The sequence below is a fragment of the Micrasema longulum genome, unplaced genomic scaffold, assembly GCF_059751315.1.
Source record: "Micrasema longulum isolate JH-2025_06_02 unplaced genomic scaffold, ASM5975131v1 h1tg000384l, whole genome shotgun sequence".
In the NCBI taxonomy this organism is placed as follows: domain Eukaryota; kingdom Metazoa; phylum Arthropoda; class Insecta; order Trichoptera; family Brachycentridae; genus Micrasema; species Micrasema longulum.
The window spans coordinates 125537-152995 of NW_028277585.1; the positions used below are offsets into that span (position 1 = coordinate 125537).

General features: G+C 32.6%; 1 protein-coding gene across 1 annotated transcript; it reads right to left on the bottom strand.

The window, feature by feature from the left end:
- Nucleotides 1–27459, bottom strand: LOC148282004 (facilitated trehalose transporter Tret1-2 homolog). Its single transcript, XM_088225772.1, has 6 exons — nt 27103–27459; nt 17791–17980; nt 7348–7483; nt 5291–5499; nt 2960–3223; nt 1–902 (listed from the first exon to the last, which is right to left on the bottom strand). The coding sequence occupies exons 1-6, from the start codon at nt 27126–27128 to the stop codon at nt 120–122; spliced, it is 1608 nt and encodes a 535-aa protein (XP_088081898.1). The 5' UTR covers nt 27129–27459; the 3' UTR covers nt 1–119.

The window sequence follows — 27459 nt, forward strand, 5'->3', positions numbered from 1 at the left end:
CTGTAGCATTTATATCACTCATTTTCAAATGAATAAGTAATCGTTGTCATTTAAATAACGTGTTAATCCTATTCTATAACAATTTTCATCTATCAAATTAAGTAAACCTACTTAAGAAATTATACATTTGTACAATCAGAAATCATGACTTGGCGATTCTTCCATAAAAAGTTGGACTTTTCAAAATACTGTTCAATTTGAATCAAACTTTTATTTCTTGTTTCAGGCAAAACCAAATGCATAAAAACAGTACCTAGTAATGATGATACACCAAAAATTATGAACAGCCCTTGGCTTCCTATTGCGTACTTCATGAAAGGATATAATTTTGTAAATCCAAATAAAAATATGTTGTAAATCATGAATATGTATCCTCCGCACATTCCTCGTATCTTGGCTGGGAGAAGTTCTCCAACCATTAAACCAGGCATCATCATAAACCCGACAGTATTAGAGGCTATGTATATTATTATGCATGTCGCCGTTACCCAAATATCTACCGATGTTGGCTCGGTGCCTTTTCTGCACAACATGAATATTCCTAATCCTAAAGATGTGATCCCGGATCCTAATCCTGACACGACACACATAGTCCTTCTGTTTATGTTGTAAAGTAAGACGCATCCTAATAACGTAAATAATAGTCTTATCAGAGCTGTCAGTATAGCAGCGATCAAGCTGTCTATAGCATTCCCCGCTACGTCTTGTATGATGTCCACTGCATAAAATACTACAATGTACGTTCCGGAAAATATCTGCAATATGTTGAATACATTTATTATGATAAGAGGTTTTATGACGGGAGGGCGGCTGATACTTTTGAAGAAACTGTCTTTTGTTCGGATTTGTTCGTCTCTTTCCCTCGCACTGGCCGTCATAATTTGGTGGATTTCCTTTTTGGCCTGGAATAGAAAAAATGTTTTTTTATTAAGTTTGTTTTCTTTGTGCATGGAGAAAACATTAATTGTTTCAATCAAATCCATTAGCTCACACTATAAATATTGCACAGGCTTAAACAGTAAGCTGCCATTTTTGTTTTTATGATCACATCTATTAAATATTGCATAGGTTAAACAGTAAACTGCCATCTTTATCTTTATGATTCATCTATCTTGATGATGTTGGATTATCTTGACTATTCACGTGTGCAAAAACATTGTAAAATCACTTAAATTTGTTAAAGAAGGATAATAAACATAATACAGCGCAGAAAAAATAACATTGTGTGCTTATTTGACTAGTTTAAAGGTTAACTTAACTAACTAAACCAGATTAAGAAGTACCCAGGCTGATCAAAAAATATGGTGAATAATTTTATTCTGAACGTAATAAGCTTACATTTTAATTTCCTTTAAATTATATATAATATAAAGGAAAATATAATAATTTCCTTGGCTCGCGATGCACTTACCTTAACATTGACTGTTGGGAATGGTTTCCTTTTAGCACAGATTATATTTTTGGGATGAGCCAGAAGTCATATGATGCAAAATCTGGAGAGTAAGGCGAATGTAGAAAGCCAGGAACCTTTTTTTGGGCAAAAACTTGCGGATCAGAAGCCAAATTTTGCACTTACTCATCTCACTACCAAAATTATCTTACACGGACCCGTATAAGATGTTCAGTTCTTCAGTAAGCTCTCAAATAGTCAATCGCCTATTTAAACTAATCATTGTCTACAAAGTAACCTTGTCTACAAAGGTTTGGACAAACTCAAAATATTGTTGCCTGGGCTGGTATTCCGAACGCGTTTACAGCGCGCTATAATGCGTATTTAGTATGTAAAAACGCGCTATACCCCGCTATAATTTCGTTTGGAATTCCAGCCCTGGTCCATGAAGAAGTATAGAAATCGAAAAAATAAAAAAATTTCAGGCGTTGCCTAGTATGTAGGTGAAATAATTCAATTAGATGAATCTCACCCGCGTAAATAAAGGTTTCAGCTCTTTAACTTCACAAACATCAACAGATGAAAGAATTGAAGGAATATAGATGTTCAAATATGGGCAGAATGGTGAATGTTACACAGTGTGTAAAGTGGCCACTTAAACCAGCCAATGACAAGTCATAAGCCCTGTAGATGCCTAGACTTCCATATTACCTTCTCTAAAATCTTCTTCTTCTCTGTTTTAATATGTTAAACTAATCATGTTTGTCCACATTTTTGTCTTCAACCGACTCATTTCCATTTTTGAATCGCTCATACCCCTTGTAAACCATTTTCAAAGTCACCACATTATCGCCGCGCACTGATTTTAACATTTCGTATGCTTCTTTGGCATTTTTTGCAACTTAAAACAAAACTTAATGTTAATGGATTGTTCAAAATCCATGATGCGTGACAGACACACTACAAACAGATTAACACAACCTAACCCTTCCAGCTCTGGAAGATGGAAGCCGACTGGCAAGTCACAACTTGTTCAAATTTGACACTGACTATCTCAACGAGTCAGGCAATGAACTTATTTTTATTTATTTATTTGTACATACCTACATTTATTACAACAATTTACATTGAATTATTTATGCAATAGGTTAATTCATTAGTGAAAGTATACATACATATTTGTTGTTTTTGCTCGTGAGTCATCTAAACTGTCCAAATAGGAATAGCTTCCCTGTTCTAAGGCAGGAAATAATGTATTTTTAAATTTATTTTTGTCATAAATATCATTTACTTACTTAAATAAAACATTTTTATCAACGTTGATGGTTTTTCAAAAGTTAAGACATAATACATATTAAATTATTTATAAATGAGATCACAAATATCTAAATCCTATGTCATAACAATTAAAACTAGGAATCAATTTATCTATCTGTGTACATACATCCATATAAAAAAGATAAAATATTGCAATATTGCAATTGCTGCTATAAAAATTAGATTCACTATATTTTTTGATCAGTCCTCGGCCCTCATACACAGGTAGGTAAATAGATAGTAAACACTAACCAGTAAGTCATCCCCCCTCAACCACTTGATGGAGGAGTGCGCCTTCTGTAGTTTGCCGTGTCGCGCTAGCCAGTCCGGGGACTCGGGTACGCGCAGCAGCAGCGTCAGGGCTAGCGCTGGAAGCACGACCCCCGAGCCCGCCACCCACCGCCATGGCAGCTGGCCCAAGCTGTAGATCACTAGGATGCCCATTGAGTACGAAACGAAGGGCGCCCCAGAAAGGAGGCCGCGTAATCGCGGCTCTGATATCTCCCCCAGATACACCTGCGCAATTATTTAAGAGGCTTTAAAGTCTTCAGCATCTGCTTGTGGATAAATCGCACCTCCCAGTCGTGAGTGCCACAAGTCTTCTGAGAAAAACGACTTTGAAGGTTTTGACATTTGTAATTTTTTACTAAAGATCAGTATAAAACAATTTACTAAATATAATAATTATACATTCATATACCTATGACTTACAAGGGACCGATCTAAGAGGAGAGAGAGGGGCAGATCTAAGCGGCTTCTGGTTGTACTGATGAATCAGAAAAAATACAAGAACTATTCACGCAATATCATATTCTTCAGATGCAATAGATTATTGAATAAATTTACATTCAAGAACAACAATTATTTGTTAAAAAATACCTTTGATTGTTATTTTTGACACTTAATAAATCTTTGCCTTACTGCCAGAAATCATTAAGTGACATCGTCAAAACTGAGTTAGAACTTACAATATACTTTTTTATAGCTATATAAGCGAGGTGTTATTGAATATACTGACTTCTTTACTATATAAAACATGATAAAAGAGGTACAGTAGCCGGCGTTAAATAAATTAGATCGGGCTTAAGAAAGAGACTGCCAGCGTAATCGGCAAACTACGGCTTTGTAGAGCTTGTCTTTGGTCATACATATATGCATACAGATACTGAACTCTTGCGACAGAGACGACGCTCTACAAAATCAGCAGTCTCATTTTTAAGCCCGATGTATTTTATTTACTGCCGGGTACTTTAGATTATAACTTCTAACTCAGTTTTAACAATTTCACTTTATGACTTCTGGCAGTAAGTCGATAAAATATGTTATGACTGCCATATATCGTGCTATTTTTCTTTTTTTTTTTTTGTACCACAACAGGCCAGGAGGCCCAATTACAGTGGTGAATTACATTACAGAACAACCAGGCTTGAGAAAAATCACATTTAATTTTTTTGTGTTCTCACCGGGAATCGAACCCGGAACCTTCCGTGTGTGAGTCAAGCGTCTTAACCACTACACCACGGAGGCCGCCAGCTATGGCAGTCTTGGCAAATTACAATTGATAAATATCACGTTAGAGTGCCACTATGTACTCCGTATGCGGTTATAATGAACTTTTTAGTTATGGCAGTTTAGCAAATTCCAGATGTAATCAAGAGTCACAGATGCCATAATACGAGAAAGGGGTGACCTGATAGAGACATACAAGATACTCCACAGTCACTATAGCTGCCCAAATTTGGATCCCATGTTCAAGCTTTAAGAAGATGCTCATCTCGAGGCCACAGTCTCAGGCTGGAAAAAACGTGATTCAATCTAAATCTACGGAAGCATTTCCTGAGCAATAGGGTTGTTGATGGTTGGAATAAGCTACTACAAGAGGTGATCTCAATATGTAGTCTCAATGAGTTCAAAAATTTACTAGATTACGCCAACAGCTAACTTTCAATAAAATAGATTTAAGCATAGCTCGCTTAAAATTAATATAATAATAATAATAATTTTGATGTAAGTTTTACAGTGCAGATGGAACACCAATACACATTCTACGTTCATGCAATGATTTATATTGCAAAAGAAGCCTCTTTTCCTCGGTGTACCATTGGTTAAATCTGAGGATGTGAGAGCACTCACCCTTTTCTTACACTTACCCTACTTTAAGCAGTTGGGCTTGGAGGAGAAGATTTAACAATATGAGAACATTCTCCCTCCATTTCGCAGTCAGGCTTTTTTAACTCCTAGAGGCTTGGAGGGCGAGTACTCAAGTTGCAGTGACATAAGGAGCTTATTTAGCACTGACGCCCATTCACAAGGGTAAAATAGAATACAGATAGTTGTATTTTGTAAATAAGTATTTATCAAATTTTATCACCATTAAATTTTGAATAAAAAACTAACTGAAACAGTGGGAATCTGAGAGGAATAGTAATCCATGGATATTCATGTATCCTTCTCCTCCCTCAATTAGCCTAGAGTTTGTATTTCTTGGGAATAATTTAGCTAACTTTTCTCTACGCCCAGCTGACAAATTGTCTCTCAGCACTCTACAACAGCTGCGGGTAAGTGGTGGGCTTGTGCCGGTACCTGTCCAGTAGCCGCCAGTGTGCCCACGGAGTAGCCGCACAGCACTCGCCCAACCAGCAGTACGGCGAGGGAGGGGGCGGTGGCTAGCACCAGCCAGCCGAGTATTAGCGGCACCGCAGACAGCTGCAGCGCGCGCAGCCGTCCCGTGCGCTCCATAAGCGGCCCCGCCAGCAGGGACCCGATGGGCGTGGCAGCCGAGTGGATACTCGCTGGAGACATACAATTATTGTGGTGTTGCTGAGATTTTATTAAAAATAATAAAAAAGGGTTGATGAAATTTTATTTATCTATTTTTTATACACTATTTTACATACAATTTTGGAGATATTATTCGGGAATTTGAATATCATAAGAATCTTGTTGTAATTGTAATTTAATATTTTATATTTGAACTTTATATTGATATAGAAGGTCCGACGCACTCAGATTTAAATTTTGTTTATGTTATTGATTCAGAATCCTACCGGGTTGCACAGGTTATTTATTTCAGATTTTTAAAAGCAACTTTCAATTTTCACCTTTAAATTTGAATTTTCCCGACATTTCGACTAGTTGAAATGCCGGGCATATTTACGTGAGTCGTGTTGAAAATTATTCCATTACTATTTTGGGTTTTTCGTGAATAATCAGGTAGAGAACTCGAATCTATGATCATTCTCATCATCTTTTTAACTATCTACAATTCGGCATTAAAAAAATCACACAATTTTGACTTTAAAGTTTTCATACATTTTTTAGAACGGTCTGAGAAAGGACACCTGACTCTAATACCGCCGCTTTGGACGGCCGTATCAAACTCCGCTTTAAGGGTATCTACCTGAAATTTGCGCTTTACGATCGAGCCTCGCAAGCTCTATTTGAGGAAATAAAAACATTTTACATTTTTTATCTACCTCATTTTACACGAATTAATTCCGTAATTTTTCTATTTTTTAGTATGAAAACTTGAACAGCCCTGCTCTAAATCTTCCAAATAGACCACCCTCTACTATGTCAAGTTTGATGAAATGGCCGACAGACTCTTTCTAAGTGCCGATGTACGATATATAATGCCGGGAACTAAAGTGCATTTTTAATCAAATATATTTTTCGTGCATTTACAAGAAACTTTGCCGTACAATTTAATGCTCTAATTTTTACCGCGCGCAAGAAAACATTTTTGTATCCTATTTCCCGTAGGACTGAAGTTCCTCATTGTGTATATTGCTAGTAATGACATACGGACTAGAAACCATGTATATAGTACAGAAAAGTAGCCAGATACTAAAATGCACGCAACAATTGGAAGACAGATGCTCGGTATATGCCTAAGAGACAGAGTACGAAATTGAGAAATTTGGCACCGAAACGGAGCCATAGATGTCATGGATCATACGGCAAATTAAAACGGCAGTGGACTGGACACTTGCCGAGACAAAATGGTGACAGGTAGGCAACCAGAACAATAAAATGGAGACCACGGGCAAACGAAAGAGGTGTTGGAAGGCCACAAAAAAATGGGCCAAAGACATTGCCTCGATAGCCGGTAGAACGTGGATGGGAAAAGGGGAGGTAAAAGGAGTGAAAATATTTGGTTGAAGCCTTTATTCAGCAGTGGAGAGAACAAGACTGAAGAAGAAGAATTGAGATGTGGAATAAATAACTACCTAAGTATTCTATAATAATATTTACTGCTAGGTACTTTTAAAAATGTGCCCTTGTAAAAGTTTTTTCACAGAATGGGTCATATTTGTTTCCATGATCTACTTTAGTAAGCTGCCCGTCACCTTTCATCACCTTTGTCAATAAATATCACTTTCTGCGACCTCCTTCATAAAATCAAACAATAAAGAGTCTTTAGACCATATAGAAAACAGAAAATGGATTTTCAATACCTGCATATTTTTTGCTAAATATAATATTGAAACCAAACACATTGACAGGTACCTTTGGGGTAATAACTCACCGAATAATTTCATATTTTATTAATTTATTGTAAACTATAACATTGTCGCTTTTCCCCTTATGCCGATGGTCAGCGGACGTCCCCCGAGTTATTCCACAAAAACGTAACTTACCAATCCACGATCCCATTTCTAAGTCAGCATTCATGGTGGAGTTTTCGGCGAAAAGTTGAGGTAATAAAACTGCGGAGAAGCCGATTGGTTGACCGGCGCCTGCCGACAACACAAATACTGCAAAGGCTGCTATGCACTGAAAAAAGTTAATCCTTTTTTTATTCATTGTCAATCGATTATGTATTAATTTACTAATTGATTATACATAATTAATATAGAACACAACAACAATAATAACTGATCCATATAATTATGTAGGTCAGTTATTATCGCAATAATTTTAAAGTGCAAATTATCTACATTAAAAAATGATATTTTAATAAACACAGCCAACGAAAGAATCCGACTTTAAATTAGTACAATATGCCTACATAAATGGCATAATCATATTTCCTGCGTGAATTACTATTAATTTATTTATTTTCTTGTTTTACATAACATTTTTTTTCTAAATTAACACCTCACTAGGCACAAGGCACCACACATTAATTTAATAAGATGTCTGATTTTTTCAGTTTTATAGTAACACTTTTGCAATAATGATTTACAGTGACCTACCGAAGTTTCAATTTCGACCAAAAATTGGCCAAAACTTCGGCTCAGCCGAAACCTGCCGTCGGGATGTGTCGTATTACGTTCGGCTGTACTCGGGTGCATCTTATGGCGCGTGACTCTAAGTTCTAGTGAGTTCCAAGATCTATCATATTTCTATTTTTGTAATTCCTTTAGATAATAAGTTAAAGTTCCTATAGCCGACATTGAAAAACTGATACATATAAAGTTAAACAGAGTGTTCTTTAAACCATGTCACATACGAAACCACGATGATCAGTATGAGCAAAAAGGTATATTGGCACATTAAAATAATTTTTTAGAACGAATAAAATTTTTAAAAATAAAATATATAAAAAAAACAAATGTTTGCTAACTTCTGCAGGGGTGAAACGGGGAGAGGGGAGGGGGAGTCTGACACACCGTTAACCGCGCGGCCGCGCCTCCCTCGCTTCTCGCCTGCAGAAGTAAGCAACCATTTGTTCTTTTTAATATTTTATTTTTACAAATTTTCTTCCTTCTAAATATTTTTTTTAATATGGCCAACACGTCGTCTTGCCCATACTGATCATCGTGGTTTCGGATGTGATAGGGTTTAAAGAACACCCTGTATGTATAACATAACGACGAACCAAAAAGTGCTAAAAACATACAAATTTACTCATTAGATTTATGACATTTATTTTAATGTGTATTTTAAAACTTGTGTTAATGAACTTGTAAGGTTTAACAATAAAAACGCCTAATTTTAAGCGTTTTGAAGAGATTTTTATTTTATAATTTCAGCGCCGCAAAACAGCGTTTATTCGATATTTTAAAATACATATGTATAACAATTTGTTACCCACTAAGTCTAAGAACGCTTCGAGTTTTTCGAGTCGACTAAAAAAATTTCGAAGTTTCGAGTTTTCGAAACTAGAACAGAAGCCGACATTCGGTTTCGGTTTCAGCTGAAATATCTTGTTTCAGTCGGTGACTAACGATTTATTTATTGTTATTCTTAGTTTTAAATACAACATGATTTGTTGGTATATTCCTCACTGGAAACCCCGTACCAAAGAAAACATGCTACGAGTTTTTTTTCATAGTCACAATCTCTGAATAAAAATATTCATCTAACCATGATTCGCATACATACAATAATGTAAGAATAATATAAATGTGGACTAGTTTCATGTTTGCTGTAAAATGTCGAAATAAATTTGAGTGACTTAATTCATTATCTTTAGAAATAATAAGTTAAGGAATTGTTGGTTTTGTGGTGTCAAATTTCTTCTCCTCTCCCAACCCTCTATCTAAAACGAACACATAATATCATACCTCTCCCCTTTTCAATTAGGGTAATATTATGTACTTTAACTAGAGTGTATTGCGTGTCATAAAACCTGTTTTAATAGTAATCAATTATTTAGTCTTGTCTTCGCACAAGTATTTAGAAAAACCTAAGTTATTAATTGATTACTTTATTGAATATTTGCTTTACACAGATGTTTTCCTCGGGTGTGTAGGGGAATTCAAAGCACTATCTTATACAATTGATGTATTTTTTAAATAAACATCGAAACCTCTTTTAACATGGGGGAAACGTTTTATCCAATACCGTGTAAAAATATACTGAAAAATTACAATAGGGAATAGGTACAAAAATTTTGCGATTAAAAAAATAATAATATTGGTTTACTATTTATTCTTCCTAAATTTAATTTTAAAATATAACATGAACAATAAAATACTATAAAAATCGTAAAAAATATTATTTAATACCGCCCTTTCCTTGCAAATACCTCTCGGCGCCCAAAAAGTAAAAAATCGCTGTAGGAAATTCCAAAAACGAATACCTAGTGTAATAAGTATTATTATATTACTATTACGCTTTGATAAATAATGATTTAACCTATTAGATTTTCACGGCTATTTTTTTCATTTGTTTAATTTTCCATACACATACTATTTACATAGAAATATAATTACAAAAATACACTTTAGAAAAATACATCTTAAAATTAAGCTATAACATGAATTGGAAAAAATGCCCACAAAGACTACAGCGTCTGAGCGTGGGCCATTCCTTTTTTAATTATTAAAAAAATTAAAGCACATATATATGGTATGACATGACCATGAAAAAAAAAGAAAAGAAAAGAAAAGAAAAAAAAGAAAAGAACAGAAAAGAAAAGAAAAGAAAAGAAAAGAAAAGAAAAGAAAAGAAAAGAAAAGAAAAGAAAAGAAAAGAAAAGAAAGGAAAAGAAAAGAAAAGAAAAGAAAAGAAAAGAAAAGAAAAGAAAAGAAAAGAAAAGAAAAGAAAAGAAAAGAAAAGAAAAGAAAAGAAAAGAAAAGAAAAGAAAAGAAAAGAAAAGAAAAGAAAAGAAAAGAAAAGAAAAGAAAAGAAAAGAAAAGAAAAGAAAAGAAAAGAAAAGAAAAGAAAAGAAAAGAAAAGAAAAGAAAAGAAAAGAAAAGAAAAGAAAAGAAAAGAAAAGAAAAGAAAAGAAAAGAAAAGAAAAGAAAAGAAAAGAAAAGAAAAGAAAAGAAAAGAAAAGAAAAACCCAATTAACATATGCTGGAATTAGGAAAATATTATTTATTTGCCGTATGCATTTGTTTAGATGCACAATAAGTTTTTCTGGGTTATTGTGCCGTGTGTCGTTCATGCTATTTACCGACGTTTCTGATCGCATTACAGCGTCCATCATTTTTAAAAAACATTTTTGTACCGTATTATTTAGAAAGCGTGTAAAAAAGAGGTTCTAGATTTCTTTTCATTTTATAAATATCCAATTAACAAAGGTAAAGTAGTACAGTACCTACAAATCGTGGAATACATAAATATATATTTATGCTCAGAGTAATAATTCGCTCTATTGCATAGAACCAGTGTTGCCACCTTGTCATTAACATTTTCGCTGTTAATGACAAGGTGGCAACATGCATGTCAGACCTTTTGTTAGAATAGACAAAATTGTCGTTTCATTGTCTCGTTTTCCGCACCTCAAAACTAAACCGATTTTGTTATTTTTTCAGACAGAGTATCAAAATAAAAATTTCAGCATCGGTACATTTTGCGTTTTTCAAAAAAAGTTATATTTGTATACCGTGCGTTGAAACTGTGTTTTTTTACGGTTTTTTTTTTTACGTAAAACTGCGTTTTTTTACGGGTTTGTATGATTCTAGTTCGCATAATAAACTATTTTTATAAAAACGAAACAAAATAAACACGCTTATAGGAAATTAATTTTTAATTATTTTTTTACTGATAATATTTCTTTGATTCCAGACTTTCAAAATTTGATTTCTTTTAAAAAACATGCACTATCCTGGATTCAAACTAAAGATATGAACTCTTTTTTTCTATGATTTATTTTGTTGTCTTTTAATAATAAGGAATATTTATGTGTTTTTTTAAAATATGTTTTATTTCCTTTTTTAATTACTATAAAAAAAATACCATATTATCTTTTACAGAATATTTTATTTTTTCTTTCTTATGTTATACGAAAATATTATAACTGTCCATTATTTATACAGGAGCAAAAATTCATTAGCATTTTTTTGTAACCCACGAACAGGCCATGCCTTGGTGGAATTTTTTTGTTTACTATTTTTCTATTAATATGTATTTTATTGATATGTAATTATGCTTTATTTTTTTAATACTCTTTGTTATTATGTTAATTGTAAAAAAATTTAAAAATATCTATAGTGTGTAAAAAATCACTGCTCTATTGCCATAATCCATAGAGAAAATATGGGATACGCTTGTATGAAAAAAAGTTAGACCGCGTTTCCTCTTAAGATTAAAAATTATTAAAACCGTTCAGATAAACGTAAAAAATATGTAACTTTTCATTAGTAAGTAGGCACCTAGGTACTTGTTTATGATTGAATTACAGAACTTAAAATAAATCATTTTAAAGTATTGAATTTAAGTAGGTACCTAGGTACTTGTTTATGGTTGAATTCCAAAACATTCCATAATTCATTTTCAAATGTTGACTATTTCTATTATTTCCATGTTATTCTTGTGCTTTTTCTTGTTTTGTTGCCTGTTGTTTGAGTCTATATTGTTATTCGTATTGTTCCTATGTTTATTGTAAATTAATGTAACTTGTTTTAGGTAGAAGGCCCTAATAGAGGAAAAAAAACAGGGGTGCACTCTATTCAGGAATGCGATAAGATTGAATGTCAGTTAATATTATTTTAGTATTACCAAAAATCCAGCGAAAATATATTAATGGGTAGAAATTATAAAGAACTTAAGAAAATAATCTGATTGGGATTCATAAAAAACGAATGTTGTAAACATTGAAAACATTAAACATTTAAAAACAAACTTTTTTATACACTAAAAAATAACATCTTCCCAACGTTTTATTACATGCATTCTCGTCGAATGCAACCCTGGTGATGGATAAAAAAATATTTACGCTCCTTTTTTTCTAATCAATAAATTGAAGATTTAGTTATAAATATGCCCGTGGCAAAGATCTACATTTCGCTGAAAACCGCACGTAAATCGGTCCGGTAGTTATTCAGTCTATCGAGGACACACATACGTGCATTGCCTTTTATATATTAATATATAGATTAACTGTTACAGTACTAACTTAAGTCCAGTTGTACTCAGCAGCATGTTCTTATTTTTCATAAACGTTCTAAAAATCTTTTGCGAGAATCTTTAAACATTTTCAATTTTAAGGTAAATTTATAACATTTGAAATCAAACACTGATTTGAGTCTTCTGAACACTTTATTTTATTTTTATAAATACAAAAAATATAAAAACAAACATTTCGTTTAAATATAAAGTTCTACAAAATAAACACCAATTCAATCAATAAATTTATAATTATTATTACATAATAATAGCAATATTTCAATTAACCTAATTAATCTTAATTTGTCATATCACGCATTCAACAAATCAAGATTATTTTATTTGTTGATAAGAAACATTTTTGATCATCAAAATTTACTGTGCTACATTATCTAAATAGAGCAGAGATCGGCAAACTGCGGCTCGCGAGCCACATGCGGCTCTTTAGTCACTTGACCACACAGCTTAAGTTTTACGTTCATTCCATTTATTTCGTCTATCGGTTCCAAAGAAAAACATTAAAAAATTATTGCCACGGAAAGTTCCAACAAGTGGCGAGAATATTTCTTATGCTGTCATTAAATGCATGGAAAAACATATAAAACTCGATAAATTTGTTTGCAGGTGGGGCAAAATGTTGTTTTTAAATGGTAAAAGTCAAAAATTGATCACAAGATACTTATTTGCCGTTGCATCATTCAACAAGAACCGCTTTGTGCGCAGACATTTCCAGAAAACATGTTTTAATGATCAATATTGTCATCACAATTATAGCTAAAGCTTTTTATCATCGCCTATTTCAAGAATTTATGGTCAAAATGGAAAACGAATACGCACATTTTCTGCTGCTTATGTACGCACTTTATTATTAAGGTACGTTGCCATTTATTTACATACATGTAGTTTATGACACATTATTTGAGACATAAGTTTAACCAACAATGTCATACATGAAATAAGGGATAAAAAAACAAAAGATTACCAATGAAGAGAAAAACAGAATCTCAAAACTCATTGTACAAGGGATTGAAGTTGTACAATGAGTAACCTGAAGAAATAAAGGAGATAAAAAAGATTAAAATATTTAAAATTAATTTGATGTTCTTCAGAAATTTTAATAAAAAATTGTAACGTTATTCAAAGTTTTATATTAGTTCTTAAGATATTATGAACTAACTTAATAAAGCACAAATAAATAAGTCCCAACTCCATGGGACTGAAAGTCTTGTGTTGAGATGGGACGAGCAATTAGTTGACACAGACACGAGTATATTACCACAAATTTAATAAAGGATCAGAAACTCATAAAATAATTCAAAAAAGCATATATGGCACATCATACAGAGGAAACAGTTTAAAACATTAAGGAATTTGGCTCTCAAAGAAAATCTTAATTGTTTAACGGCTGATCCTTGGCTCTTTTGACTTATGAGTTTGCCGACCACTGAAATAGAGTATTGTTGTAATGACATGTGAATTAAAATAATTTTTAATTTCCTCTTGAGATATCAATTAAGTAGCTCCAACTAATTCGGTATCTTTGTATTGAATATTGTAAAAACAAGTGGACTACCGTCAATGTCAAGTTTTTTTAGTTTAAATTAAAAATATGTACGAGTATATTATTTAACTGAATTGTGATTTTTACTTCATTCCTTATGTTTTTACATGTATATTTTTTTTTACAATAAACATAAGAGGTAAAACAGGGTATTAAAAAAATAAAGGAGAATTACATAGCAATGAAATACATAATTATAGTAAAAATATTAAACAAAAAAATCCCACAAAGGCATGGCCTGTTCGTGGGAATACAAGAAAATGTTCATGAATTTTTGCTCATATAATAAATAGACAGTTATAATATTTTTGTTTAACATAAGAAAGAGAAAATAAAATATCCTATAAAATATTACATAGTATTTTTTTATAGTAATTAAAAAAGGAAATAAAAAACATTAAAAAAAACATTAAAATATTCCTTATTATTAAAAGGCAACAAAATATATCATAGAAAAAAAGAGTTCATATCTTTAGTTTGAATCCAGGATAGTATGTGTTTTTTAAAAGAAGGAAAATGTTGAAAGTTTGGAATCAATAAAATGTTATCAGTAAAAAAAGAATAAAAAAAATTTGGGCCTATAAAATAGGCATGTCTCTGTGCGAGCCTCGTTTTACAATGTGTTATTTCTAACACACGATTCCTTCTTTGACTTGATCTATTTGAATTACTTGTAAATAAATTTTGGTTCTTAAATATACATTTTAAACATTGAAAAAAATATATTTGTCTTATGTCTAAAAGTTTAGCTTCTTGGAACAATTGGAAAGATGGAAAAGTGCGATTTTTGTGAAGCATTATTTTTAATATGATGTTTATATATTTTAAATATATTTATGCAGATAGTGAGCTATCGGTAATCGGTGAGGAAATGCCAAATAGCACGAGACACCGACTTCCTATACAGATCAATAATTTTTTTTAGGTTTTTGAAAAAAATGAAAGTATGACTAAATGTGAAATCACTGTGAATGGAGTTATACTAAAACAAGTAGAGGAATTTGTGTATCTGGGAAGTATGTTTACTAGGGATGGAATGACTGAAAGATATTGAAAGGAGGGTGAGTGCTGGGAACAGATTGAACGTAGCACTTAAACATTGGCAAATAAATGTTTGTCGCAAGAGGCAAAATTAGCAGTTCACAACCGAGTCCTGGTCCCGACCCTGATGTATGGGAGCGAAGTGTGGACTTGGAAAAACAGGGATGAAAGTAGGCTGAATGCTAACGAAATGCGATCTCTCTGGTGTATGTGTGGTAAAACTATGTACGATAGATGCACAAATGTTGAGATCCGTACCTTATGTAAGGCTGAGACAAGCATTATCGACAAAATTAAGAAAGGAGCTCTGCGCTGGTTCGGACATGAAGAACGAATGGACAGCGAAAAAACGGCTAAGAATATTTACAATGCGAATGTTGATGGATGCAGAAATAGAGGTAGACCGAGAAAGACATGGCATGACCAAATCCAACAAATACTTGAAGATGGACATGTCAAAAGTCGGAATAATCGGCGCGCGTGCATGAAAAGATGTATGAAAGTAGAAGAAGCGAGATCTGTATGCAAAGATAGAGTGATGTGGCGTTCTATCCTCTCTGCCTACCCTTACAGGGAAACGGCGTGATGGTTTGTTGTTGTTGTTGTATCAATATCTGCACAATACTCAGTATTCATTATTAATAACATTTTCTTCTCTTTAGAAAAAAAAATATTAATATTAATAAAAATATATTTGTTTTTATTATAATTTTTCAGGTGCTCTAATATGTACTTGAAATAATGTTTATAATTAGTTACAAATATAAATGAATGCCTCGATACATACATATTGTGCCCGGCTGGTTTCCCGAGAGGCAACTGTCATTAAGCGGACGTGTTACGGTTGGCTGGGCCACATACTGCGTATAGCTCCCGAGATCCTTAACCACGCTGTTTTTCTTGACATCCTGGACGTCCATTGTCGACTGTTCGTCGACATTTCACTTTAGAACTACGGGACGCGAACCTGACTCGGCATGAAGCACAAGTGGCAGCCGACAGAGAGGCCTGTAGACTATGTTTGTAGACAATATAATGCTCTAACTAAAGAGCGGACACGGAACAACATCGAACACTGGTATAATATTGAAAGCCTCTTTTTAAATCCGCTCATTACAAAAACAACTTTTCTCATCATTCCAATCTTTTATCATCATTCCATGTCCGCTTCCTAGTTGGAGCATACGGTGTCCACGAAGATCCTCCAGGCATCTCTGTCGGCTTCCAGCTCCTGTGCGTCCTCCCAAGTCAGGTTCGCGTCCCGTATTTCTGACATAAACTGCCGACGAACAGAGAACCCGATGCCTTGTAAAGTAGGCAAGAATGGTTAAGGCTCTCAGGAGGCATCCGCAGTACATGGCCAAGCCAACCGTATCGCCTCAGCTTGATGACAGTTGTCACCGGAGTTTGCTGCGTCCATTCTTTTTTTACTTCATTTCGCACAAAGTCAAACTACCTCACACCCAAGATTCTTCTGAGACACCTATTCTCAAAACTCAATATTTTGCTGCTTTGGGCCCAAGTGAGGTGCCACGATTCGCATGCGTAGAAGAGAATAGGTGTTATGCAGGCGTTATATAGGCGGCATTTGGTTTTCGCTAAGTAAATATCCGATCTCCAGACAGCCTTCATACTGTTGAATGTGGCGCCTGCTACTCCTATCCGCAGTCCCAGTTCTTTTTGAAAGCTGCCATTTTCTGTAACATATACTCCCAGGTATTTGAAACTCGACCCTTTCGATGATTTGGTTTGACAGATTCAGTGGATTTTGGGCATCGAGGCATAAAGCGTTACACAGTACATGGGTATTTGCAATATCGATTTTTAAACCTATGCATTCGGAGTACCTATTTATGCTATTTACAGTGGCCTAAAGACTCGTGACTGAATCGTCAATTATAACCGCATCATCGGCATACGGTCACTGAGTTTTTGGGAGGATGAGATGAATATTCTTCGATCAAGTGAAATTGACTTCCTTAGGATGAAGATTTTTTTTTTAATCTTTGATGAACGGTTAATAATTAATTTATTTTACTTATTGGTCATTTTTTTATAAAAGATTCGCGTTAATTAAAATGTACATTTACTTTCTATGCTAGTGCACCTCGTTATACAGGGTGTTCATTAAACCCTGTCACATCCGAAACCACGATGATCAGTATGAACAAGTAGACACATTGGCACATTAATATAATTTTTTAGAATTGATAGAATTTTAAAAAAATGACATCAAAAAAAGCAAGTGATGACTTACTTCTGAAGGGGAGAAACGAGGAGGGGGGAGGGGGAGTCTGATACGCCGATAAATGTGCGGCCGCGCTCACTTCGCGTCTGCCCTGCAGAAGTACACAACCATTTGTTTTTTTAAATATTTTATTTTAAAAAAATATTTGATCTAAATATTTTTTCAATACGCTAATTATCGTGGTTTCGGATGTGACAGAGTTTAAAGAATGTATAAAGTCAATTTGTCTGTCACCTTTAATCTGATTTTCGCAATTCTGACGCTGACAGGGTATGTTAGTTCGTTAGCTCGATAGTAAAACGATCGGGCAAACCAGAGCCGTCGCCACCGGCCACCGGCCATTCTGTAACAGTTCACACATTGCAACCTTTTCACCTTATTTTGCATGTTTCAATGACACCCGGATTTAAAACACTAGAATATATTTTAATTATTGTTTTGTAAACCGACCTGATTGATTATACCTCTTTTGGTAGAGTAGGGTTTTCCTCCATGGCCGGGCAGCGAGCCGACGGACCCGAGGTCCTTAATGAAATCCCTGAGAGACTCCTTCCGGGGCTTCTTGATAATTTGCTGGCTGCCCGAGGCCGGCACTATCCGCGGGGACTTCTGCCCGCCTGGCAGCATAGCTGTCACCTCACTGTAAACATACATTCCATATGTTGAAAATAAAATATAAAAATAAAGAATAATTTTAAAACACCAAATGGCAATCATGAAGTTTCGCACATATTAATTAAATTGTGTATATTTTATGTATGTATGTATATGCACTTGGGTATATGTATGTGTGTATATACATACTTACACATACACACATAAACCCATGCACATACACATACATACATACAGGTGTTCTTTAAACCCTGTCACATCCGAAACCACGATGACCAGTATGAACAAGAAGACACATAAGAATATTTTTTTAATATTTAGAACAAAGATTTAAAAAAAAATAATATATTAAAAAAAACAAATGGTTGCTTACTTCTGCAGGGGAGAAGTGAGGGAAGCTCAGTTGTCGGTGTATCAGACTCCCCCTTCCCCCTCTCGTTTATCCCCTGCAGAAGTAAGCAACCATTTCCTTTTTTGATTTACATTTTTTTTCATTTTATCCGTTCTAAAAAAATATTTTAATGTGCCAATATGTCTTCTTGCTTATACTGATAATCGTGGTTTCGGATGTTGCAGGGTTTAATGAACACCTGTATACATACATATACATATATATATATATATATATATATATATATATATATATATGTATAAATAAATAAGCATCTATATATGTATATGTATGTATGTATATATCGATATGTGTGTAATAGTAAAATAATGTTTTAATTGTCTGTTATTTATATTAACTTGTAAATTATTATTATGCATTAAAATGTAATTGCCTAGCTTGGAACGGGGTATGTACCCTTGTTAGTTGGGCAAAGTTTATAAAAAAAATGTATAATAAAATAAATAAAAATACGCATTTTTTTAAAGGATAAGTGGTTGTCGCATCCACAACATATTGTTGTGTAGTAAGAGTTTTAACCAAGAAACAGATACGTCCCGGAACCGTTAGACATTAAAAGCCGGTAAGTGGTTATATACTGATATTTACTAACATTAGCATTTTATTTTATTTTATTAGGTAATTCAACAAAGATTTTAAGAACATATAATTTGTACCATATTTTTTGTTTGTCCAAATGCTTGTAGACAAAAGACAGGATTCATTAAGATTAACAAACTACAACAGGAAATATATATTTTCAAACATAAATAAACCAGCCAATGACAGGTCAGCCCTGTAAATGACTAGACTTCCATATCCCTTCTCTAAACTGTTTTCCGTCTGTGTTGTAATTTGTTATTGAAGATATTAATTTCAGTTCATTTCAGAGCCGAAAAAATCGGCGTTAATTATAAGTAAAACATAGTATTATTATATTATATTTGCAAAACAGTGAGTAATGTAAAAAATATACAAATAAGCTAAATTAAAATGTAAGCAAACATACTAGGCAATATATAAAAAATACTTTTTCCCGAACCTGATATTATTTATTAATCGAATGTGTGTTTATCTGTTTGCTTGTGTTTCTTTCACGTTGCAACGGAACAACCGATTGACGTGATTTTTTGCATAGGGATAGCCGGAGAGCTGACAACTGATAATCTATTTCTCATCTCGAAAAAAAAAATACATCCTCGGAAAAATTCTTGGTGGGAAAAAGGAAATTTGAAAATCCGGATTTACTTCTGTTCAAAGAAACTCCACCATTGACTTTTTTAATACGGTACCGCGTGAAATGTATACCCCGTGTAAAAGTGGTTCCAGTGTATATTCTCTGAGTCCGGACGGGTTAAGAATACAGTTCTTTGTGAAATAGAACCAGAATCCAAGAAGTCCAACACCTTTACATTGTCTTGGTTTACTTGTTGCACTAAAGCTAGGGTTTCCTAGGACAGCAGTGCCCGTATTTTAACGGCCGTAGTGAACGGTGATGCAGTGGACAGCCGTCGTAACGGTGACTAGAGTGTGGTTTCCTAGGAAAACGGTGTTATCAACACCATTTAACACCGTTTCCCTAGGAAACCACTCTCTAGTCGACGTTACGACGGCTGTCCACTGCATCACCGTTCACTACGGCCGTTAAAATACGGGCACCGCTGTCCTAGGAAACCCTAGCTTAACACTACTGACGTTATGGTTCACAAAAGCCGAAGTTTTGTCAAAACAAGGTCTGTATCATGCTGGTCAATCAAACCATGATAATTATCGCTTTTAAAGTTTAATTTAGGAGTGGAAAATGCTCTTATTAATCCTGAAGAAATCAAAAGAACGAGATTGTATGATTCTTTTGCAAAAAGGTTTTTTTTTTTTGTCGTTATCGCATATAGCTTTCTCGAATATTCTAGTTGTGCCTTCTGAAGGAGAAACATGGCCAAGATAAACTGATCCAGGTTCCTGCACGAGAGTTATGTGCTCTTCCTCCTTTTTTCGTCAATAATATTTTTACTATTTTTTTTACAAAACAAAGATATATTTGCGTCAGTTGAAAAACAATCTCGAATTTGAACTTTACGCGTGGTTTCCTATATCAAACTATTTTATAAAATTTTATTAATAAATTTCATAAAAGGTACATGTTTTTTTTTAAATTCTATACATATCTACTTTTACACATCTAGTAAATGTTATCACTGCAACTCTCCAAAAAAGAGACTAACTCTTGTGCTTGGAGAGTGACTTACACTGTTGTAGTTGTTTATTGTTTATTATAAGAGTTTATATAATTTTAAATACGAGTACATGAGAAAAAAATAAAAACATAGGATATATAAAGAAAAAACGTAAAACAATAATGCATTCATACTTATTAAAATTAAATGTAGTTTTTACACGTGTTTAAAAAAAATCTTTAGATATTATTTTTATAATTTTTTTATTTATATAAATAAAAAATATATATAATTGCCTACTTGAAATGATTCAATTTGTTTAATTTATTATGAAAGTTGTTAGTTTGTTGTGTGTAATTAATTTTACTTTGTGATTTTTTTGCGTGATTTATTCAATCTTTTCACCAAAATGTTTAATGGATTTAAATGCCAAGTATTAAGTCAACTTAAAAATTTATTATGTAACATAACACAGGTAACGGCCTAAAAAGCCTAAATAATGTAAACAAGGCTGGATTTTACCCTCCAATTATCAAGGTTGAAATTCATTGCAACAGAGAGGGAAAATATGTATGAGAAGGGAATATGGAAGTCTAGGCATTTACGGCGCTTATGATCTGTCATTGTCAACTTTATACACTGTGTAACATTCACCATTCTGCTTATTTTTGAACATTCACATTTCCTCAACTTTTCCGTCTGTTGACCTTTGTCAAGTAAAAGAGCTGAAACCTTCAGTGATGTAAAGGAGCCAAATAGACCAGCCAATGACAGATCATAAGCCCTGTAAATTCCTTGAAGTTTATTTTGATCTCAACACGAGAGAAAATGGAAGCTTTAAGTTCCACTTTAAGAAATAATATAAAACTTGTACATTATAAGCAGGGATAATAATAATGCAACCCTATCTAAAAAAAAAATGTCTAGAAATCCATATTCCCATCTAATAAATGTTTTCCCTCTCCGTTGCAAAACAATTCAACATATAATATACCCTTTTTATTATTAAGATTTTATTTCATAGTTAAAACAATGTCAGACTGTAATTAAATTATTAAATTAATTAAAATTTGTTACTAGATATAGATTTGATAGTAACAACCAGAAAAGGTATATGCATACACCACTGGCGGCTCCTGACCTAAAACATTGGCAGCGCATTTCTTTACTTTTTGTCAACTTTATTTATTTATTTATTCACACTCTTTATCAAAATACAATTCCATATTCACTTTGCCCAGCTAACAAGGGTACATACCCCGTTCCAAGCTAGGCAATTACATTTTTATATATTATAATAGTTAACAAATTAATATAGAGCACAGACAAACAAAATATAAACTTATTCGGATACACATTTTGATTCATATACATACAGACATACACATATATACACACATGTATATATAAAAATACACATATATACACATGTACATACACACACACGTACATACACCCATGCGCATACACATACATACATTCATAAAAACATAGACAATTTATTTATGCGAAACTTCATGGTTGTCATCTATAAATATATTTTTTTTAATTATTCCTTATTTTTATATTTTATTTTTGACATCCAGTAAGGTTCTCCAATCCGTGGCATGCATCAACTTTTCTGACTCCCTACGACCAATGTCATGAAAGAGCGAGGTCAACACCTTCCGTAACTTGACAACACTCCCGTCTTTCCACGATTCTGGCAAAAGGTTATGGACCTTTTTGCCTACGTTATAGTGTTGTCTCGATGCCAGAACAGTGTTGACCCCTTCACTTAGTATCAGATCCCTATTAGAGTATCTTGTATTATGGTTGTGGTTTACGCTTGGGTAAATGTCTCTCTTTATGTGTGTAACCACTACCGTTCTCAATATATACTGTTGAATAATATTCAGTACTCTAAATTCTTTGAAGAGCAAGTCACTTGGATAGCGAAATGTTTTTTTTAAGATGACTCGGATTAAAGATTTCTGTGCAATTGCTACAGGTTCAAGGGCGGTTTTTGTGCAACTTGTACATTAAGTTTAATAATATTATAACAATATGACAGGTCTGACGTGATAAACGGGCAATAGTAGTAAAATGGCACCCCTAGGGTGCAATTATGAATCTTCTCTACACTCTCTACGATTACAATGAGAAGTCAATAGAGTTATCTTCGATTGACTATAAAGAAAAACTGATATTTGTGTACGAAAATGAGTATATTTGCATAAACATTTCAAATATCTTTGTCGGTAACCTATAATTGAACATGTTTAGAAGAAAAAAATGTATTTGTACCTATTCTGCTTTTTATACAGAAAACCTATTCTGCTTTTTATAACTTTGTGGATAAAACTGAAGATTAATGGTAACTTCCCATTGTAATCTGGGCCCTGGGCCCTTGGCTAATTAAATAAATTAAGGCAATTAAAATTTCACGTATGAAATTTAAAAAAAAATAAAAAATCTATTATTTATTTATTTATTCATATTTTTCGCTCACAAACTATAATTAATAATAAAAATAATGTGACCTCACTGGGGTTTCCCGTGCCGAGGACACTTAACAATTTAGTTTTTTTGAATTACATTTGAGAATAAACAAAGAAGACTAACTTAAAAAACAAACATAATTATCAAATATTCAGACAGTTTTAAAAACAAGGTATTTATGTACATCTATATTATTTATATTACAAAACACCCAATGAAAATAACAAAAACCTAACATGAGCTATATAGTTGTGGAGCAGTTGATTCAGTATTGGTATGGGCGAATGAGACAATCCATTTTACTTCTACCTAGCTCCACTATCCACTTTTTTATAGCCTTTTTAAACATTAACGTTTTTTTAGCTTCCTGAAATTGCATCTAGTACCTACTGATAAATAGAAACCAATCTGTGCTAGTGTGGGTATCCATCCGGAGTCTGCAACGCTAACTCTACCAATACTAGCAACAACATAAAAGTATTTTAGAAACATAATCGTATAAAGAATATTACATTTTAGTAAATTCTATATCAAATTTCTGCATTACCTATTTTCGTATTACGAATTATTGGGAAAATTTTCCTAACTTAGGTTGCTTTATTACAATATTTTGAGTTTGTCCAAATGTTCGTAGACAAAAGACTAGATTTCACCCTCTAGGAAGTCATTAAGACATAAGAACACAGTGTGTAAAGTAACCGCTTAAACCAGCCAATGACAGGTCATATGGATGCCCTGTCAATGCCTGTATATTGTAATGGTATCTATGCAGGTCTTCCAATGAACAAAATGACTCGCCTACCGTCTGTATTAAATGCCGCAGCGAGACTTATTTTCGGAATCTCTACGTTCAGTAATGTCACTCCTCTACTTCGGGAATAACACTAGCTACGTTTTCCACAGATGGTGGAATACAAACTCTGTTGGCTTATTTATGTATGCTTTATTAAGTTAGTTCATAACATCTTAAGAACTAATATAAACTTTTAATAATATTACATTTTTTAATCAAAATTTCTCAATGACATATTTTTTCAAATTAATTTTAAATATTTCAATTTTTTCTATTTCCTTTATTTTTTCAGGTAACTCATTGTACAGCTTCAATCCCTTGTACAATGAGTTTTGAGATTATTTTTTTCTCCTCATTGGTAATCTTATCTTTTTTTACCCCTTGTTTCATATGTATGACATTGTTGGTTAAATTTTATTATTGTTTTTATTTTATTCATCCCCTTAATTATTTTATGCATAAAAATTGCCACATTATATTTAGTTTGTTGCTTTACTTTAGCAAGTCAATTTATTTGTGCATTATTTCTACATTAGAATAGATATTTCTTTTGAGTATAATCCTCATTGCATTATTTTGAAGAATTTGGATATTTTGAATTTCTCTTTCATTACATAAAAAAAGAATGGAAGAACAGTAATTTATGTGTAGACATATTATTGTTTTATATATATAAGAATACTACTTTTTAAATCTATTACATTTCGTAATCTTCACATAAACGTTTTTTTTTTGTTACATATTGAGTATGTTTTTTAAATTTTAAATATCTATCCAAGTAGACCCCGAGATACTTGATTTCATCCACATAATTTATATTCAGCTTATGTGTAAATCACTGCACAACTCTGCTCCGGAATATCTAAGGGAACTATGCATTCCAGATGAACTGGATGACAGGCGTCTTACGCTTAGATCAGCTACGTCAACGGCGAGAAAAAAGTTATTATACCTCTACGCAAACAGCGCACTTTATTCGGTGAACGCGCATCTGCTGTCGCAGGCCCTACGGCATGGAATGCTCTCCCAGCAGAGGTGCGAGGCTGTGAGAGTGAAGTGATGTTTTGGAAAATAAATTAAACCCACTTGTTCTTTAAATCATTTGAATAAATCCGTAGCATGTCTTAACAAAACAAATTATAAATTAATTACAAATTTGAAAGCTTCAATTAAATTTATTTATCTATATAATCACTTGTACTACATAACGAAAATGGCGCTATATAAGTCCATAATAATAAAAACTAGGCCTAGACCTCCATATTTCCTTCTCTAAAATCTTCTCCATCCTTGTTGTAATATGTTGTTTTAAATATATTATTTTAGTAATCAAGTAATTAATATTTATCTCTCTTTATCCGTGAATGACGGTGCATAAATAAACTATTTCGTTCACCACGAAATTTTAGCAAATCATTGATTTTATTGATAATTTTCGTAAAACTTCAAAGTCCAACTCTTTTCGTATGGTAAAAGAAGAGGGGGCAAGAGAAGTGTATGAAATACTAAGACAAAAAACTTTTTAACGTCATTTTTTTCTAAAATTAAACCCATATATTATGCATGGTAAACAAACATGCTAACCACGACAACACGAGGTGTCATAAAACAAAATATTATTCATTTTATATGCAATTATATAAAATAATTATAACAATAATTAAAAATAAAAGATAACGAATTATGTGGTTATAGGTATACTGCCGTCATAAGAAAGAAGGACACATCTAACATTTTTTTTGAAAATGAGTTAAATACATATCCGAAATCAGAAAAAAATACGCATCTACTAAAATACATCTATCTTCCTAAAATAACCAAAACTCTATTATTTTCACTAATAAATTAGACTAAACTGCAAAAAGTCTTGAAGATTACTAAATACAAAAGGCTTTTATGACTATAATTATTAAAGACTGATTAAAACACTTATTTTTTCTTCTATTCCGATTTTAAAAACATCTAAAATGAATGTCCATACTCGTTTTCAATTAAATTTAAGATCTGATGGTAATTTCGAAGTTAATTGATTATTAGATCGGCGTTACTAGTTTGAAAAACAGTAAATGGCCAGTAACGTCTATTTTTATTTAGTTTAGTAGAATCAATTGGCATATTAACACTAAAAAAGAAAGACGTTTACTTGATTACTAAATAAAAACGGCGTTTCTAGCTAGAAACGTCTTTACATTGCAGTATAACATATTTTCTTGTACTTTTTTTACTAAAAAAATATGAAATGTTATTTTTAAATATATAATGTAAAATTTATTAAAATTAATGTATTTTTAAAAATTTATTATTTTATTAATATGTAAATTAATATTCCAAATTCTAATATTCGAATGAACTAATTGGAATCTTGTAAGATTCTGGGTGAATAAAATATACCTTAATATGCTAGGCAAATTCGGCCCTTCGAACCTCAGTTGATTAGGAACTCGGGCACCTAAAAATATCGGCTCTTTGGGCCTCAGAATTCATTTTTTTGCGATTCGGATCAGTCTAAATGTAGTAAAGAAATCTCTCTCATTTACAATGCTACTAAAACCACGCGAAATTAACCAATTCATTATTTCTTCTCTTTCTATCTATCTACCCAACAAGTTTGTTTAGCAAGCGAATTAAATTCAAAAGTGAATCTGTAAATTTAAAATAATAACCGTCAGCTGCCGCCAACTGCTACATAATATTACTACGTCCTACTAATGAATCTGTCCTCATGGTCTTATTAAATCGGTCCTACGGGCCTCAGTTAATCGTCTCTTAGGACCTTCGCTAATTATATTAGTTATCCATAATTCAAATTAAAATGAATATTCGGGATTTGTGCGCTATATAAGTTATCCATAAGATTAATAATAATAATAAAAAAAAATATTATGTTATTTAGGATACAACTGAATTATTTTCGCAAAAAAATAATTAAATTAATGGCAATTATATAAATATTCTTGGAGTCATTTAAATGTTGTCAGCAAATAAAAATATTCCTAGCAAATTAAAAATATTCACGTAACTCATTAAAAATAAATAAATTGACAGGTTGTAATAATAATAATACAAATATAGAGATAGTTTTCTATCAATTAGTATTTATCTCTCGCCGCATTACCTAAACACGCAACATGGTGTAATAAGTAAAAAGGGTCAACATATCTTTTAAAATATTAAATTCAAGTTTTTACATTTTTTTATTTTAGCGTTTGTTTGACTATCCGTTTTTAGCTTACATGTACTGTTATTGTTATTATTAATTTTTTTGAAAATTCAATACAGTAAAATAAATCCAATTATGTTTTACTTACGCTGTCGATTCTGCTTCTTCTGTCATAATGTCTTCAATGTTAAGTCAATCTTTTTGATTTGTAAAAAATAGGCCGTATTCAATACATGAATTAATATTTAATGAGTTTTAATTGCCACTTTAACTTTCACATAACAATTACACTAATCACAAAAATAGGAACATTAATTTAAATACTTAAAACTTTTTTAAAGTCATGTCATGGTTACGTCAAAATTGAAAACCGCCATGTTTTTTTTAAAAATTTCTTCCGGGTTCGCAAGTAATCGTAATATGTATAGTGTGGCAGATTATTAAAACGTTATTGCTATCGTGCTATCAACATACCGCCTACTCGGATCTCGCACTGTCGACTGTC